The following is a 17380-nucleotide window of genomic DNA, read 5'->3' as shown; positions in this document are numbered from 1 at the left end:
AGGCCATTATGGAACTCATTCACCTCATCTGAAATAGCTCTGGGGAGAACCTCTATGAAATTGAAAGGAGGACTATTGCATATTAATGACTCTTAATAACATGAATGGATTAACAAAGGATGCTGGAGACAGTCTGACTCACAGCCAAAACCAGAATGAATAGGAGTGAAGTTGCCACATCATAACAGAATGATACCCATTCAGACATCAATAAATAGCCATGGAGTCCACATCCTGGTCCATTGTGTGGTCACACCAGGAGAGGCCATGTGTCTCCTAAGAGAAACTTTAATGTGATGGATTTTTACCTTAAAAGGTAGCCCTTTGGAGAGAGAGAGAGGTTAAATCAATCCAACACCTTCAGAAAGCAGTCGACCCAGAGGCTGTGGAAAGAGATCCAGCCAAGAAAGAAGAAGGCCTGCTGCTAATTCTACACTTCAACTTGCTACAGCAGAAAACTGAAAGTGACCGCCATCTCAAGTCTGAAGTCTTAACCGCCACAAATCTGCAATACCTCAACAAGTTCAAGATTACAAACACCCAGGCCTGCACCTTTAAAAGAGACTATCCTCCTGAGAAGATTCGTAAACCATGAACACCTACTCACTTTGAACTACATCCTACCCTTTTCTCTTTTTCTATCTAGTCTTTGTGTGTGTGAGTGAATGTGTGTGTGAGAGCAAGATTGCAAACATTTTGGGAATTGTGTAAAAATAAATAGCTAGGTTTTCTCATAGGTTTAAAAAACAGATATAATTTGTCTGTTTATTTGACCCTAAAGACACTCGGGCTGACGCATCAACTGAACAAAATACAATTGCAGTCAGTTGGGAGGTGAACAGTAGGAACCACCTACACCCCTTACCACCTGTCCGTAACAATACACACTGTAAAAACAACACACCTTACTCCCCTTTCACAATTTCTCCCTGCTTAATTTGATTATGATTCCTTTTATTCATTTAATTGATTTGCCTCCATATTTTTCCTCCACTTTTCACAATTTGAGGATACCCCTATTAGTGTGACCAATCCCTTCCTATTCTTTAACTTGATCCAGGTGGATTCTGTTTCAATATCTCGCTACTGTCATTATGTTATTTCTGATTAACACAGTTCCCCCAACACTACTTCTTCCGGCATTATCATTTCTAAATACAATATAGTCTGCAATATTTAATTGCAATCCTATCCTATCTGCATCCATGTTTCCATTATCCCTATTACTTATTTATTTAAAGATACAGCACTGAAACAGGCCCTTCGGCCCACCTTACAGTAATCCCTTATTCCCTACCTACACTAGGGGCAATTTACAATAGCCAATTTACCTATCACCTGCAAGTCTTTGGCAGTGGGAGGAAACCAGAGCACCCAGCGAAAACCCACACGGTCACAGGGAGAACTTGCAAAGTCCGCACAGGCAGTACCCAGAATTGAACCCGGGTCCCTGGAGCTGTGAGTGCTAACCACTGCGCCACCCTTTCTTCACTTCTGTTGATTGCCTTCTGTTCTTTGGTGTTGTGCCAATGCTCAGTACATTGCAATACAGGCAATTTAATATGCTATTATTTTTAAGTACTCCTTTATTTTTGTCAGGTATTTTATTATTACACTTTTTCTATTTCCTGAGTACTTATGTTATTTGTATTTGTATTTCTTTTTGTACTCTGAATCTTTTTCTTATCTATAGATTACTATTATATCTACACAAGCCATCACTCCCCATCTCACCCCTGTTTACTAGCTTGAATTCTCTGAGGATGGGGACAGGTATAACATTAATTTCAAGGCTTGCACTTGGGCAAGGTGCGAGCAGGCTGCCGATTCCTATCGAAGTGTGTGTGCGTGTGTGCGCGCGCGCGTGTGCCTACTTTTCATGGCTGGGCCTCTAGTTAACATGTCGCTGGTTGACTGCCCAACCACAATGGCCAGGCACCAAGTGGAAAGTGACTGCCCAGCCACTAAAAGTGGCTGGCCAGGCCCCAGGTAAGTGCACAGATGGGATGTTGGGCATGGCAATTCTCAGATTGTCAGCGATTTGGGAAGGAGGGGGAGTCTAGGGGAGGAGAAGCATATACTTTCCTTGTGGGACCCACTGTAGCATTCCTATTCTTCCAGGCCCAATTAAGAAAATAAATACATTTTTTATTGAGGGTTCTCTTCAGGTAAGTTTCTTGTTTTTTATTAACTGTCCTGTTTCCCCTAAGCAAGTTAGATTTACCCTCACTAAGCTTTGCTTTCTGGAACATACTGTTTCCTCTTCATATTACTTACTTCCAGTTAAAATAGTCTCAGAAAATATTGTTGTATGTTAATATTATTTTTGGTCTCTCTAGATTTTGCAAATGGAGCAATGGGGCCTGAACTCCTCCGTGCTTCTTTCACTGGTCAGCTCATCATTGCAGTCGGAGACATTAAACCTCAAATCTACTGACAGCAATTCTCTCCTCACTTTCCACTCTTTAAAAGATGATCAGAGCCATAGCAAGAACAGAAAACAAGTACTTCAGGCTGGCACAGAAATGGGTTTGATGGCTTACCTTTACAGCAGGTGAATGGCATATAACAAGGAATGTTAAATATTATATTAAATATAAGTATTAAATAAAGAAAAGGAAGAACTTGCATTTATATGTCACCTTCTCTGACTTCAGGACATCCCAAAGTGCTTCAAGGGCAACAAAGTACTTTTAGTTTATATCAACAATAATGCTTGGCCTGCAACTGTAGTTTCTCTGTTCCCCCGGTTGAAACAGAGGGATCGGCTGCCCCAACAAAAAACTGGACTTGCTGAGACCTGTGTGTATTCTGTAGCTGAGAGACTTAAAGAGATCTTTAATGCCTGCGACAGCACCTGAACTTCTTCCTCAGCAGTGCTCTGCAGGCACCTGGTGTAGTCCACTGTCTGATAATGACTCCTCACCAGAGCTGGCTTGTGCTTAAATCCAGATGGAGTGCATTTCTGGTGAACTCTGCTTGCTGTGTGCTTGGGTGCAGACCTGAGAGGAATTTTTGCCCTTATAAACATATGCCACCCAGTTTTCTAAAAACTTCCCACTGCCTGTAACATATCTTGCATTTATATAAGACTTTTCAAGGTGCTCCATTGAGGAGAAACAAATACCAAGCAATAATAGAAGAGTTTGGGGAGACAATCAGAAGCATGTTTGAGGAGATGTGAAGAAGTTTCAGAAGTGGCAAGATGAAGGGGTTCAGGGAAAGAATTCCATTGCATAGGGTTGAGGTGGCTGATGCTAGATGCACAGAAGGGCCAAAGTCTGAAGACCAAATGAAAGACGCAGACTGGAACACAAAGCAGAAGAGGTTGCAGATGTAGGTTGGAGTGAGGCCAGGGAGAGATTTGTAAACAAGGATGAGGAATTGAGTTCAAAACCATGGAAGTGGGGAGCAAGTATAGATTGGTGATGACAGGATTAGGTGGTGCAGGACAGGATGTAGAGGGTGAAGTATTTTGAGAAATTTAAGTTTAATTAGGGTGGAGTTTGGGAAGCTGACAAAGATTGCATTGAAGAAATTAAACCTCTGTAGCAGTGTAATGAGGTAAAAATTGAGGCAGGCAATGTTGTCGTCTTCTTCTTTGGCCTCCTTGTCTCGAGAGACAAGGGGTAAGCGCCTGGAAGTGGTCAGTGGTTTGTGAAGCAGCGCCTGGAGTGGCTATAAAGGCCAATTCTAGAGTGACACACTCTTCCACAGGCGCTGCAGATAAAATTGGTTGTCGGGGCTGTTACACAGTTGGCTCTCTCCTTGCACTTCTGTCTTTTTTCCTGCCGACTGCTAAGTCTCTTGGACTCACCACTCTTTAGCCCCACCTTTATGGCTGTCCACCAGCTCTGGTGATCACTGGCAACTGACTCCCACGACTTGTGATCAATGTCACAAGACTTCATGTCGCATTTGCAGATGTCTTTAAAGCGGAGACATGGACAGCGGGTGGGTCTGATACCAGTGGCGAGCTCGCTGTACGATGCGTCCTTGGGGATTCTGCCATCTTCCATGCAGCTCACATGGCCAAGCCATCTCAAGCACCGCTGGCTCAGTAGGGTGTATATGCTGGGGATGTTGGCCGCCTCGAGGACTTCTGCGTTGGAGATAAGGTCCTGCCACCTGATGCCAAGGATTCTCCGGAGGCAGCGAAGATGGATTGAGTGGAGACGTCAATCTTAGCTGACATACGTTGTCCAGGCCTAGCTGCCGTAGAGCAAGATCCTGAGAACACAGGTCTGATACACTCGGACTTTTGTGTTCTGTATCAGTGCGCCATTTTCCCACACCCTCTTGGCCAGAATGGCCATAGCAGCGGACGCCTTTCCCATCCGCTTGTTAATTTCTGCATTGAGAGACAGGTTACTGGTGATAGTTGAACCTAGGTAGGTGAACTCTTGAACCACTTCCAGAGTGTGGTCGCCGATATTGATGGATGAAACATTTCTAACGCCCTGTCCTATGATGTTCATTTTCTTGAGGTTTTCTTGCCAAATTTGTTGCAGGCAGCCGCAATCCTGTTGATGAGTCTCTGCAGACATTCTTCAGTGTGAGATGTTAATGCAGCATCATCAGCAAAGAGGAGTTCCCTGATGAGGACCTTCCGTACTTTGGTCTTCGCTCTAAGACGGGCAAGGTTGAACAACCTGCCATCTGATCGTGTGTGGAGGAAAATTCCTTCTTCTGAAGACTTGAATGCAAGTGAGAGCAGCAGTGAGAAGAAGATCCCAAACAGTGTAGGCGCGAGAACACAGCCCTGTTTCACGCCACTCAGGATAGGAAAGGGGTCTGATGAGGCTCTGCTGTGCTGAATTGTGCCTTTCATATTGTCATGTTGTAGATGCACTGAAACACAGCTGCAAATGAATATTGGATCCATCTTTTTACTTTTTTGCCAAACCAAACTTACTTCTTTTGCTTAAAACTCTTTGTGACTTAGCTCATGACAGACTGTCACATCAGCATACTTTTGGGATGTAACTGAGATCTACTGAGTTTCTGTCATATTCTTTCTTATAAATTTGGGCACTGTTTCTTAATTTGGACAATTGAGGATCATTTGAAAAAATTTTTCGGAGGGCAAAATTTTATCCTGCTATTAGAGACGGGCACACAAAATGACAAGGTGTGGCATGCCCGACGTTGTCCTGGCACCCTGCCAGTTTGTCCAGGGTGGGGAAGGCTGCGGACAGCCTTCCAACCCCAGGCCAATTTGAGGCCATTAAGTGATCAGTTAATGGCTACTTAAGGGCAACCTCCCACCTCCACTCTGATTTTTTCAAAGATGGGAGAGGGGATCTGCCGCCTCATGGAAATGCCACCAGGTGAGACCTGGCAGCCTCCTAGTGGGTTCGGGGGGAGGGGTCCCTCCTTTGGGGGCAGTCCAGAGCCTCTGGAAGGCCCCACTCTGGCAGTGATAGCAGCCCCCCCACCAGCAAGGTTCCCCCCCACCCCGTCACCGGGGCCTGTGACCCCGACCCCACTTCCCCACATCCCAGGGTCTCCTCCATCTTCGGCACTGCAGGCCACCTGCAATATTGGCAGTGGCCCCTGCCCCGGTGGCGCTGTCGGTACTGCAGACCTGCTGGCCATCCAGCAGGCGGGCAGTTAATTGACTGCCCGTCATGAAATTGCAGCGGGAGTCCGACAGAGGGCTGGAGTAGGGTCTCTCCCTGCATTCCAGCCCACCACTGGGACCTCTCATTTCCAGTATAAAATCCCAGCCATAGTCAGCCAGCCCAATTTAGTTCTTGATTTTAATAAATTCTAAATTAAGATAATCTCAATTAATTCCATAACAGCTGAACAGAATAGATGAACATTATATATACTTGTACAATAAATAATATCAAAATTCCACTTGCAGCTATTTTTGGATGATGCAGAATTGTTACATCTTTGAAAAACCAGTTTAAATAGAAATGTAATTTTCCTTTTTGACATTACAATTTAATGAGAAGTGAACATATAATGGTGCCTTTACAGAGCCGGCCATTACCTGTGCAGCCTGCGTGGGTTTCTTCAGTTATCAACGCAGTCATAAATGTCTGCTGACAGTGAAGCGAACCACTTCTAATTCTCACCAAAGGTGAGCTGGCTGCTCAGCTCACTAATGCAGACCAATATTGTGCTTTTATAGAGGGATAGTTCATGACCAAAAAAATTAAAGTCATGATTGTGACTTTTCCAGGACTGTGCATGCAGAAATTTTGCATGTGCAATTGTGCATTTGTTATTGCTGGGGCTATAAACTCCATTCTACAATGTAAGTGGGTGGATTCCAGAGCACTGACATCTAAAACAAACTGGACCATTTCTATCTAAATCAATTCCTTCTAATATAAATGCACTGTAGGACAAAGACTGAGATCTAACTTTGCACATGCAAAGTCAGTATAGAATTAAGTCGTGGGGAACTAGGTGGCACAGGTGGTTAGGTGCTGTCCTTTCCCCTTTGTCTGCTGATTGCATTTGCTTTATGTATGCAAGTCAGAATTGTGAAGCTTATTAAAATAACATTTCAAAATAGGTGGTCATACAAGGCAGTAACTTTATTTAGATCAATCTCTAAGCAGTCTTGTGTGCATCCAGTAACGAGCTTACTGCTTCATTATTACATAGTATTACATAGTATTTACAGCACAGAAACATGGTATTCAACTTAACAGGTTTGTGCCAGTGATTGTGCTGCACAGGAGTCTCCTCCTGCCCTGCCTCATCTAACCCCATCAATGGTATTTATGACCTCGAGTTTACCAGGGACACAAACTTCTATCTAAAATTAATTATTTTTAGAAGTTTGCACAGTATTCAATTTTGACAACTTTACTGTTTATTTTATTTGACTTCATATAATAATGAATACCTGGAGAAATGAGATTGCTCAACTAATCTACCTTTGTTTGTAGGAAAACATTAATTGATAAGGTTACAGATATCTGAGTATTTTTCAGTAGTGAGTTGGAAACATATTGGAGCGCAATTTATTCAAACCTTTGCTGAATGTGATTGTTGCGATTTCAGGATTTTTAACCTGATACTCCAACTAAACTTCAGCATTGTCAAACTGGCTCAACACTAAAGATGGTACAGTCAGTTGCCAAGATTGCCTTTTTATGAAGAAACCCACACTCTAAAGGTTTGACTGACAGAAATTGACCAAAATAATTTAAGTACTGTTTGAGTGAACAGGTTCCAAGATAGTTTCCACTTGCACAATTTTATAGTAATCTAAAGTCTATTGAGACAAAGGGCACGAAATGGAAATTGAGACTGTTTCCGGGCCCAGAACCTGTACCTGGGGGAACAGAATTGAGTCGCAATTTTCACAGGGACATCCCTTTAATTGGAGACGGGTTTGGCGGCCAATTGAGGCCGACCAGCTGAAGTGCAGACCTGATTTAAACTCCCCACAGCAGCCTTTAATCTGGCTGCTGTTCTACTACTGAAACAGGACAGAGAAGATTCTCATTGAGCTTTGAGTTGGATTGCTGTTTTCCATCATGTCTCAGGAGAGTCGGATGCCTGGCACCCGGGGTAGGACAGCCCTTCATTATTTGGACAGTGACCTGGAGGTTATACTGGAGGCCGTGAAAGAGAGGAGGGAGGTCCTCTTCCCAGAGGGTGGTAGGAGGAGACCGCCTATTCTAGGGCAATTAGGGATGGGCAACAAATGCTGGCCTAACCAGCGATGCCCACATCCCATGAATGAATTTTTAAAAAATCACGCCAAACAGGCATGGGTCGAAATCACAGGCACTGTCAGTGGCAGAAGTATTGTAATACAAACCTGGATCCAGTGTAGGAAAACGTTCAATGACCTCATAGGCTATGGCATGGTGAGTGCAACCACCAAATGTCAAGGCAGCCCTCAGTGTATTCACCCTCTAGCAGACACACCAGCTGAGGAGTCTAAGGGTGCATGCTGCTCCTGAACATGGGAGGGGTGTGTGCCCAGGGTACTTACTGAGCCCTCAAAGTTACTCAGAGCCATAGTGCTGCTGAGCCCTGCCAACACTGAAACATGGAGCTTCTACTGAATAGGGGCAAATGCCATTGGCCACAGAGGGCTACAGCTCCTTATCCCCTCTCTCTTGCCCTTGCAGGATAAATGGCGCATAATGCCCGCTTTGAGGCACACACAGACAGAGAGGTACCATACTTTCAAATCATTATGGCCATGGAGGATAAAGCGATGGAGATGGACAGGATTGTGGACCAGGAGGACATTGGACCTGGTGAACTGGGCACTCATGGTGGAGATGGTGATTACAGAGGGCAAAATGCTCACTAAGGGGATGCATAGCACTCCATCCCATCCGACAGCATTCTGAACACTGAGTTGCATTGGGAAACCTCAGCACTGCACAGGCTTTAGATCTCCAAGCCTGACTCTCATGATCACTTCTTGTGTCTCCCACAGGTGCAGACGTTCAACTCATGAGACCTTCTTCTTCTCCCTCAGCGGCCCCAGATGGCCACCAAGGAACCGAAGATGGACCATCCACCAGCGCAGATACACTCACCTCAGTGGGTCCTCACCCATGTTTAGATTTGGTGGCAGTGGGTGAGGAACACAGGACTAGGGTGCAGGAGGAGGTGCCAGAGGCAGCTGAGGGTAGTTCCCCACGGAGGAGCAAGGACAGACACAGTCCTGTTGAGCTCAGCACAGATGCAGGGCCGCAGGAGTAACAGGAGAAGGCTGTACCTGGGCCAGCAGCAGGAGATGTGCTCCGTCATGTCAGCAGTCCCTGAGGCAGTACCGGGTCATGGGCAGAGAATGGAGGAGTCCATCCAGCTAATGCACGCCACAATGGCTCAGAGCTATGCTCAGGATGTATGCCACACCACCTTGCCTGGACTGGTCAGTAGCACTGCTGGTGCAGAGATGTTTGGAGTGGATGACGGTTGCAGCCAAGCTGGTGCTTCCCTCCAGCCATCCGCCCACCAAGGGCTGACGATGTCACCGAGGAGGAAGAGGGTGCCACCCCTCACAGGGCGCCTTCATCATCCTCGGCCTCCTCGGTTTTTCTGACAATGGGAGCCTCAGTGCAGCAAGCCAAGTGACGGAGGCTGCCCCAGCAATGATGCAGGTGTAGCAGCCTTTGGAGATACCCCACGGGCACCTCCACAACGAGGACGACTGCCTCGCGCATCTCAGCTAGAAGCTGAGGCAAGTGAGCAGCTTGCCTACACCTCCTCCGAGGCCACAGGGAAAGCACTGCATAGAAATGGCCAAGCACGGAGGCCACTGCGTTGTGTGGAGCACTGAGTGAGTCACTGCGGTGTCCTCTTGCTGTATCAGTCTACTGTTTGTCTTTCCTGGCACTATTAATAATGACACCTGAAGTCACGCATGTGAGTCTCCTTTTATTGATGTCAGGACAAGAAAAGAGGTATGAGATGGTAAAGGAGATCAAGGGTACCTCAACAGTGATAGAAAAGCCTCTGGGCAGATGTGATACCTTCATCGGTGGGAAGAGTTTAGATGTTCCAGGCTGCGTCTTTAATGGAAATGTTCGCACAGGTACCTAGGAGTGACTTGCATACTATACCCTTTATCCTGGGTCAGAGGAGCTCAGTTGAAGCTTTGCTGAATAAGATGATCCCTGACATTCATGGGATGCTGACGAGACTTTCACACCCCGCATGATGTCCGGCCACCTCACTGTGTAGTCGCTGCACCTCAGTGTTCTGCATCATCCCCCTCTGCCTCCTCATCCTCCTCCTCTCCCACCTCCTGCCCTTCCACTTCCTCCAATGAGCTGTTTCCTTCCAGGAAGGTGTCATCCAACCTGTCCATGCACCAGAAACGCGTCATCAGAAGCCAGTTGGCATGCTGAATGGTTGTCCTGATAGCAGGTAGCATTGGTTGTATTGCCTCTGTGTCTCTGTCTGGGGCCCTCCTAGAGGAGTGAGTAGCCGTCTCTTCAAGGGATATAAAAGCAAAATACCGCAGATGCTGAAAATCTGAAACAAAAACAGAAAATACTGGAAGTATTCAGCAGGTTAGGCAGCATTTGTGGGAAGAGAAACAGAGTTGGCACTTAAGGTCTTGACCTTTCATTAGTACTGACCCTTGAGATGCAGTGGTGTGCAGCCGTTTGTGAGATGCCAGCAAAGTCTGCAGCTGATCCTAGGAAGGAGCCAGAAGCAAAGAATTTCAAGGCCACAGTAACTTTGATGACTACTGGCAGGGCATGGCCACCTGAGCTGCAAGGTGCGAGATCTCCGGCGGTGAGGGCACGGATGTCTGTGACCATCTGTCTGGAGAGCCACAGTCTCCTGCGGCACTGGTTCTTGGTCATGTCAAGATAGCTCCATCTTCATCGCTAGATCCGATGTTGAGGGTATGGCCTCCGTGTCCTTCCTTCCCTCATTCTTCTCCCCTGATGCCCTTCTTGCAGAGAGTGTTGCTCCTCGTCGCCGCTGGGTTAAAAATCTGAAAGACATGCCCCCATAGCCAGCTGCAGCCTTTCTTGTGGTCAGCTGGCCACCCAGTTGTCCTTGCCTCCTGCTTTTATGCCCCTGCAATGCCAGGAGAGCGATGACCCCCTGCACTGCCTGTGCACTGACTTATTGCCCACCCTCCCCGCCAGCTGCACTGCACCAAGGGTACCTGTTTGTCAATGGCCGAGTCTTCCTCTGCACCATTCACCCTTTTATGGGCCTGAGGTAATTCTCTCGGGCGTCCATGACTGACCGTTCTTCACCTGGTCTGCCCCAGACAATTCTTGCCGCCTTTGCGCTCCTGTGAAAATCTCAACACCTCTGTTAACAAGCTCTTAATGAGCTCCTCAACCACCTTAATTGGCTTTAATCAGGGATCCCGACTCCGGGAACAGCATCGGGAAACCAGCACGCTGACCGGTGTCAATATTTTCAGGCCCCGTCTACCTCCGTTCCCGAATATTCAGTCCAAAGTTACTTATATATTTTGACAACAATTGGATGTGGTGTTACAAGAACTATCCATTTTACAGAGGATATCTGGTGTAGTCTCCATCTTGAGATGAATTGTAAATCCATACCATTCTTGATACCTCCATGGTACAGCTTTGTACAGCTGTTTACAGGTTTCTGAATAATGGTCTACATTTGGGATCCAGAGTGCTGTTATCAGCTATATCATCAGCAATGCCAGTTGACCATCAAGTGCACTAGTAACGTTTTTGCTACTCTTCATGTTTAAGAAAATAGCTTTGATGAGAGAAATTTACTTCGTGTGCTATGTGTAGCAAAATCGTAAAAACTTTGTTAAGGAATAGGTTTTCGGATTTGCAGCACATAAATCACAGGAAATCTTCCCCAGGTATGAGTTATCTATTTGCAGGAGAATACCTGAAGTTGAAATAAGAAAGCTCAACTATTTGTTGTGCAATCCTCATTCTTCCATTAGAAATTTCTATTGGCTTTAATCCCATTCACATTTCTTTATAAACTAATTATATTGTGGAAATTGTTTAGAATTGGTCCCAACTGCAGAACCACAAGCTCAATAGCTCAGTAAGAATGTAATTTAAGCATATAAGGCAGGTCAGAAAGATTTGTTTTGACTTCTAACCAGGAGAAGACAGCAAATATTCATTTGTGTGGGAAAGGCACTTTTCATCTGTACTGTGAAACAGTGACTTTTCCATGTGCTAAAATCTTTTGCTTAATGTTATGGTATATTAATAGATGTTATTATTTTTACAGTAATGCAGTAATAGAAGGCTATGTTCAGCAGTTTTTTTATACCTTTCGTTATTTCACATTGCCCTGTGAATTCCTCCAGTTTCTGGAAGATAGATTCACCAGTGTCATTGATGCCAGGTATTGTATAAATTACAATGTAGCATTCTAATTCAGGACTACTCTGTTTAATGGTACCATTTATGTCTTCATGCTATATTGGGTGTGTCGAACCTAACCAGATTAAATGATTATGATTGCGGTTATCGTTAACACTGACCCCAAATTTAAATACGTCATCAAAGTATCTCAGAAAATGATTATTACTTTTTTTAATTTTTGGTACAGGGATGATAATTGCATTCTAATTAAGGTGCTAGTTAATACCTGTTGGATGGAACTGCAGGGAGAAGAATGTTCAGAAGTTCATGTTTTCAATGCTAGTTTGCACTATATTGAGATGAGATTGGAGAAAGTTTTTTTTTTACATTATACATATTTTTAACTAAGTTGTGTTGGTTCAGAAAATTAAAGCTGTAAAATGATACCTGTCACTGTTCTAAGACAGCTCAGTCTGACTTTTTACACTATTGTTGTCTTGAGGACAAATCAGGCACAGCTACAATGTCACAGGAGGCTGTAAGTAAAAGAACAAGTCATCAAAGAGGAGGAATTTGTCCATAACTAAGGTTGTGTCTGTGCTCTCACTGCTGTTTTGCTGTGAAATAGAACAATGTCAAAAATGACATTGTAAGTCTGGATCTAAGACCAGGTCTGGTTCCCAAATGAAGCCGTGTGGTACCTTGTCAGCTTAGTACCAGACTGCTGTTATATTGGGTGTTTGGACTTGAGATCACATGGAGTGCAGCACCAGTGTGGCATCAAGCCAAATTTTAAAAGTACTTTGGAAGTCAGCAAACTGAAACATCCTTTTTTAAAAGAAATTGTGAGAAAATTGACACTTGGCACACCTTCAAAACATTCAAAATTTATCAGCCTACAGCACAGCTCTCTTGGCATCCAGTGTGATTTAAGTCAGGGACAAGCATATAAAACATGTATCAAATGATTGTTGACTGACACCTTTAATGAGCTCTTATCCTTATAGCCTGTTGTAAATGTAGTAATGTAATGACATCACCATTACTAATTTTAATCTAACATTTTTACATATAAAAAAGTAAACTAAATTATTTTTACAATTGTAGTAAAAACGATAAAAGGTCAGCTGATTGCATCAAGGTGTACAACCGAAGTTTAGATCTACTACAGGCCTGGATTGAAGAGTGCTACAATGTAGATTTTGCACAGGACGCTGAGATTTTACACAAGCTAGAAACTTTTATTTCCTCAAAGGTATTTCTGATCCTATATGGATATAATTATGCCACTGCTTAAAGGAATTCATTAACAAATACGCACTAATGCAAGATAATTTCTGAGAGGCTGGGTTTAGTGAATGATAATATTGAAACATTCAGTAATCATGGCAGAATTCACGATGCCTTGAGTAGAACCCCCGTAAGTCCTGACGCCAGTATACTGAGTGAGATGAGGTGTACAAAACTTCTGAAGGGCGCAAGTGAACCCCACCAAGGGGGGAGTTCAGGGCAGGATCTGGTCCTGGATCCTCAAAGATTGGGTGTGGAGGGATTTTTGTTAATTTTTTTTAAGCTGACACAAGGGTCCACTTGGGGCCTCAGTTCACTAGTTTTCAGGAGTTGGGGGAGACCTGACGTCCCTCCAGAACAGGGAATTTCCACCAGTGTTGCCAGCCTGTGGAGCAAGGTGAGAGCCTGGAATGCACTCCTTGTGATACAACCACCAACTGGATCTATTTGGATTATGTGCCCCCAGCTCCCCACCCTCTCAAACTCTGGTGGGGTCATTGCTGGAGGGCACTGGTGGGTGCGGTCCGAACATAGTTGTCAGGATCATGGCTTATGCAGATTTGGGGCCATTAACTTTTTGCTCATAATAAACTTAACAATTATTATTGTACATCTTTCATCTGGACAATGCCATGGAAATGCAAAATATCATTGATAAAATATGAGCAAGGAAACTGTAGTGCAAGTCATGTTACAAATTCATATACTCAATAATATTAACTAATGGATTGTACTGGAACAAAGATTGAATGTGAATCTAATTAGAGACAGAAATCGGTATAGTTATATATTATGAAACTCTGAAGAGTAGAGTAATAGCCCACAGTATTACATTTGCTTAACGTGATCTTTCTTTTAAAAGGTTATTCCATCTGACAGTCGGGGTCAATATTTAATAAATTTGCTTCAAAACTTCTCTGAGGGGAAGATGGCCCATAAACTGCATTACTTCAGCTTTAGTTTAGAAGACATGAAGAATGAAGAGGACAACCAGTCAGTTCACTCAATGTCCAAAAAAGCTTTGGATGAAGATATTTCTAGAAAGGTATGCCACTTCTTTTTTAACTAAAGATTAAAAATTTAGTGGTAGCTGAACCTATTTGTTGTGCCCAGGAAACAATCAGTTCCAAGGCACAGCAAAGAAGAATAACTAGGCTGCTCCAGTACTTTTCCAACTATGTTAACTGGGCCTGGGGCTGTTGTGGACCGGGGGTCTGTGGGAGTTCTAGGGGTCGCTCTAAGATTTAAGGTGCCTATAAGTTAACATATTGGCACAGTGCACCTCATTTACACTGCACCTGTAAGAGTTCCCAGCATTGACCTTGGAAGGAAAATATACAATTTCTATAAAATATTGGTAATGTCTATATATTTAAATTAATAATACTAGTATGATTGTTTTAGAGATTTGTTCACCAAATACTTAAATATCAATTGATCTGTAGAGAACATGAATAACGTATACTTAAATTTATACTGTTGCCTGGTAAGTTGATGATTCGATGTATCCAGTTTATCAGCGCTTTTCATTTCCACACTACTGTGTGTTCATATTCTACTTTCAATTCACATTTGTGTATTGTGTAAAATAAAATAATATGAGGTGAACAAATCTTCGAAAATAAAATACTACCCCTTTAAATTGAGCTTCATTGGTGTATCTTATAGATGTTATGCAATACTGCTGCATGTTACATTGTCAATCTCTTATTGTTAAAATAGAGCTTTAAATGGAAGATTAGTAAAGGTACTGAGTCTTCAAGCCCTCATCAGAAGGAAAAATATTACAATATAGCAACTGCACTACCAAGGCCCTGCTATAACAGCTTTGCAACAGAACTGTCGGGGACTTACCAGAAAATTGATGAGAAAGGACTTTTCATGTTGACTGACTACAGCCCACAGCATATAGCCCAACAACTGACATTGCTACAACAGGTACTGTTGAAATTCACCTCATAAATACATTTTATAATATAACAAAGTAATATTTTTCTACTGTCTCACGCATTTCCCCTGCCCAATTTCTCTCCTGTTTTCCTCTTCCAACGGTGTTGACTGCACACTGAGTTCAGTTTCCTGAATGCTGACTAGTATTTCATCCAGTGACCATTATTCATAATCAAACATTGACAATGAGTATTGCACTCTATTCAACACAGCTGAGCCTGATTCTATTTTCACTTAGAATATCATGATTTGAATGGGTGTCTCTCCCTAACCTAGGGATGTTGAGGCTAATTGTAGTACTGTTACCACAGCTGCTTTTGAGAGCTACCTCTATAGGAACAGAGGAATTGCTAGACAACAAAAGCCCAAAGTTCATCGAGTTTGCCTTCTACTATCCTTGTAGTTACATGATACAGCAATAATGGACTTGATGACCCATCATGGCAACCAATGTCTATCAATTAGTCTACAACAGACCCAGATATGAGGCAAAGAAAACCCCAATGTTGCAGAGCTTTGGGAACCATAGGTCCAAAATCACCTGTTCCTCCCAAGCATGCTACAGGAATGTCATGTCTTAAGTTACTCAAACTCTATATCCCAAAATATTGTTTCCTGAGAGAAATCTGTCACATTTGCATTTGAATAAATTTGTGCTATCTGCTTCCAGCATCTTCCTATGGAGTTTGTTCCATAGATTTACCAATCGCTCACTGAATAACTTTTATGCAGCTCAGCTTTGAATTTACTCCCCATTCAAGCCCAGGTCGGGTCCCTTGGTACTACTGTTCTAGAAAAGATGAAACAGCTTGTCATGGTCTACATTATCAAATCCTTTATCTCCATTACCTCCACACCAACCAGAACCCAGTTCCATTCTCTGGAATTACACTGCCCCTTTTACATTGATGAGCACCCTAAACCTTTTCACAACAAACCAATAGTGGTAGATCAGTCAAAGACTGATACAACTCAGACAAAACCTTCTTGCTAGAAATGTAAAATACATTTCCAGAGTGGACTTCCTCCTTTGGCCAGTGCCATTCCTAAAATAATTTTTTACATGTAGTCGCTACTTAATGCAAATTTCTCTGCATAATCATTTATAAATATTACTCAATAATAAGAGATGGAATGGAAGGAAGTTTAACCACCAAAAATGGTGGGCTTGATTTGGATGAGATTTTACAATGAAAAACATCTCAAACCCAAATCCAACCCACTTTGAACCTTACCACTTCCAGTTTTAACGGAGGCAGATGGGAGCAGGCGACCAACCCACTCCCAGGAGGCGGGTCCCACATTTCAATATTTTAATGAAGCTACATGCCTTGGATTTGATCTCTCTCCCAGCTTTAAAACTGGCGAGCTAGGTTTTACAGGCCTCGGGAAACTCTGAAGGTGAGGACTGCTGCATGGAACAGTGCTTGTCCAGGACTGTTTGTGGACCTGGAGGAGCAGAAGTGCTTTCCCTCAGCCCATCAAAGCAAACATGTTTTCCATTTCAGGCGATCAGCCCCCATGATCACCGACTCTTTTCCCCTCTGTCCCCTCCCCAAACAACAACAGCACCTTGCATTTATGTATGCCTTTAACATCCCAAGGCACTTCACAGGAGTGTTATCAAACAAAATTTGACACTGAAGCACATAAGGAGATATTAAGGCAGAAGGTGCAGTTGCCAATGGTGGAGTGATTCAAATCGGGATGCACAAGAGGCCAGATTTAGAGGATCGTGAATAACTCAAAGGGTTGTAGATCTGGAGGAGGTTACAGAAATTCCATGATAATTAACCCCACCTCTATGATCACTGCCCGCCCCCCACCAATCTGCCATCTGTGCCATAATCTCTCTCCAGTCCCCTGCGATCACCTCCCCCTCAACCCTCCAAACCATTTGTATCCATTCCCCCCGACTACCACCTCCCACATCTTGCGATCACTACCTTGAGCAGCAGGAAACCGCCCCCACCCTCCCCCTCCGCTCCTCGGCTGCAACCACTTATGAGGCATTTTCCACCTAAAAGGGAACTAAATCTGTTTTAAACTGTTTTACTGTCGGTTTTGGAACTGTTTTAAAAAAACATAGATCCTTTGAAGATAAAGGTCCGCGATGCCTGAGGGGCTCCTGCATCGCTCTGGCTTGGAAATCCCACCTCAGTAACAATCAGTTCACCTGAAATCTGGGGATTTCTTGCCATGTTTATATTGTGCAATCACTTGCCTTAAAGGCATGGCGATATTTAAAGATGCGCTAAAATTGAGTATATAGGCTGGATTTTGCACGGGGGTTGATGGAAAACTGTCAGTGTTCATTACCCCTCTAAAACTGACCGCAATGTCAGGATATCGGGCATGGG

General features: G+C 43.8%; 1 protein-coding gene across 1 annotated transcript in view; it reads left to right on the top strand.

The window, feature by feature from the left end:
* Positions 1–17380, top strand: part of LOC137380927 (kinase non-catalytic C-lobe domain-containing protein 1) — a 246918-nt gene that overhangs the window by 182452 nt on the left and 47086 nt on the right. The window contains exons 20-24 of the mRNA XM_068053335.1: positions 2340–2554; positions 11704–11820; positions 12888–13035; positions 13933–14115; positions 14793–15008. Coding sequence (XP_067909436.1) covers positions 2340–2554; positions 11704–11820; positions 12888–13035; positions 13933–14115; positions 14793–15008 — 879 coding nt within the window. The remainder of the gene's footprint in view (positions 1–2339; positions 2555–11703; positions 11821–12887; positions 13036–13932; positions 14116–14792; positions 15009–17380) is intronic.

This window comes from Heterodontus francisci, chromosome 20, assembly GCF_036365525.1.
Source record: "Heterodontus francisci isolate sHetFra1 chromosome 20, sHetFra1.hap1, whole genome shotgun sequence".
In the NCBI taxonomy this organism is placed as follows: domain Eukaryota; kingdom Metazoa; phylum Chordata; class Chondrichthyes; order Heterodontiformes; family Heterodontidae; genus Heterodontus; species Heterodontus francisci.
This window is presented reverse-complemented; position numbering and strand designations above follow the sequence as displayed.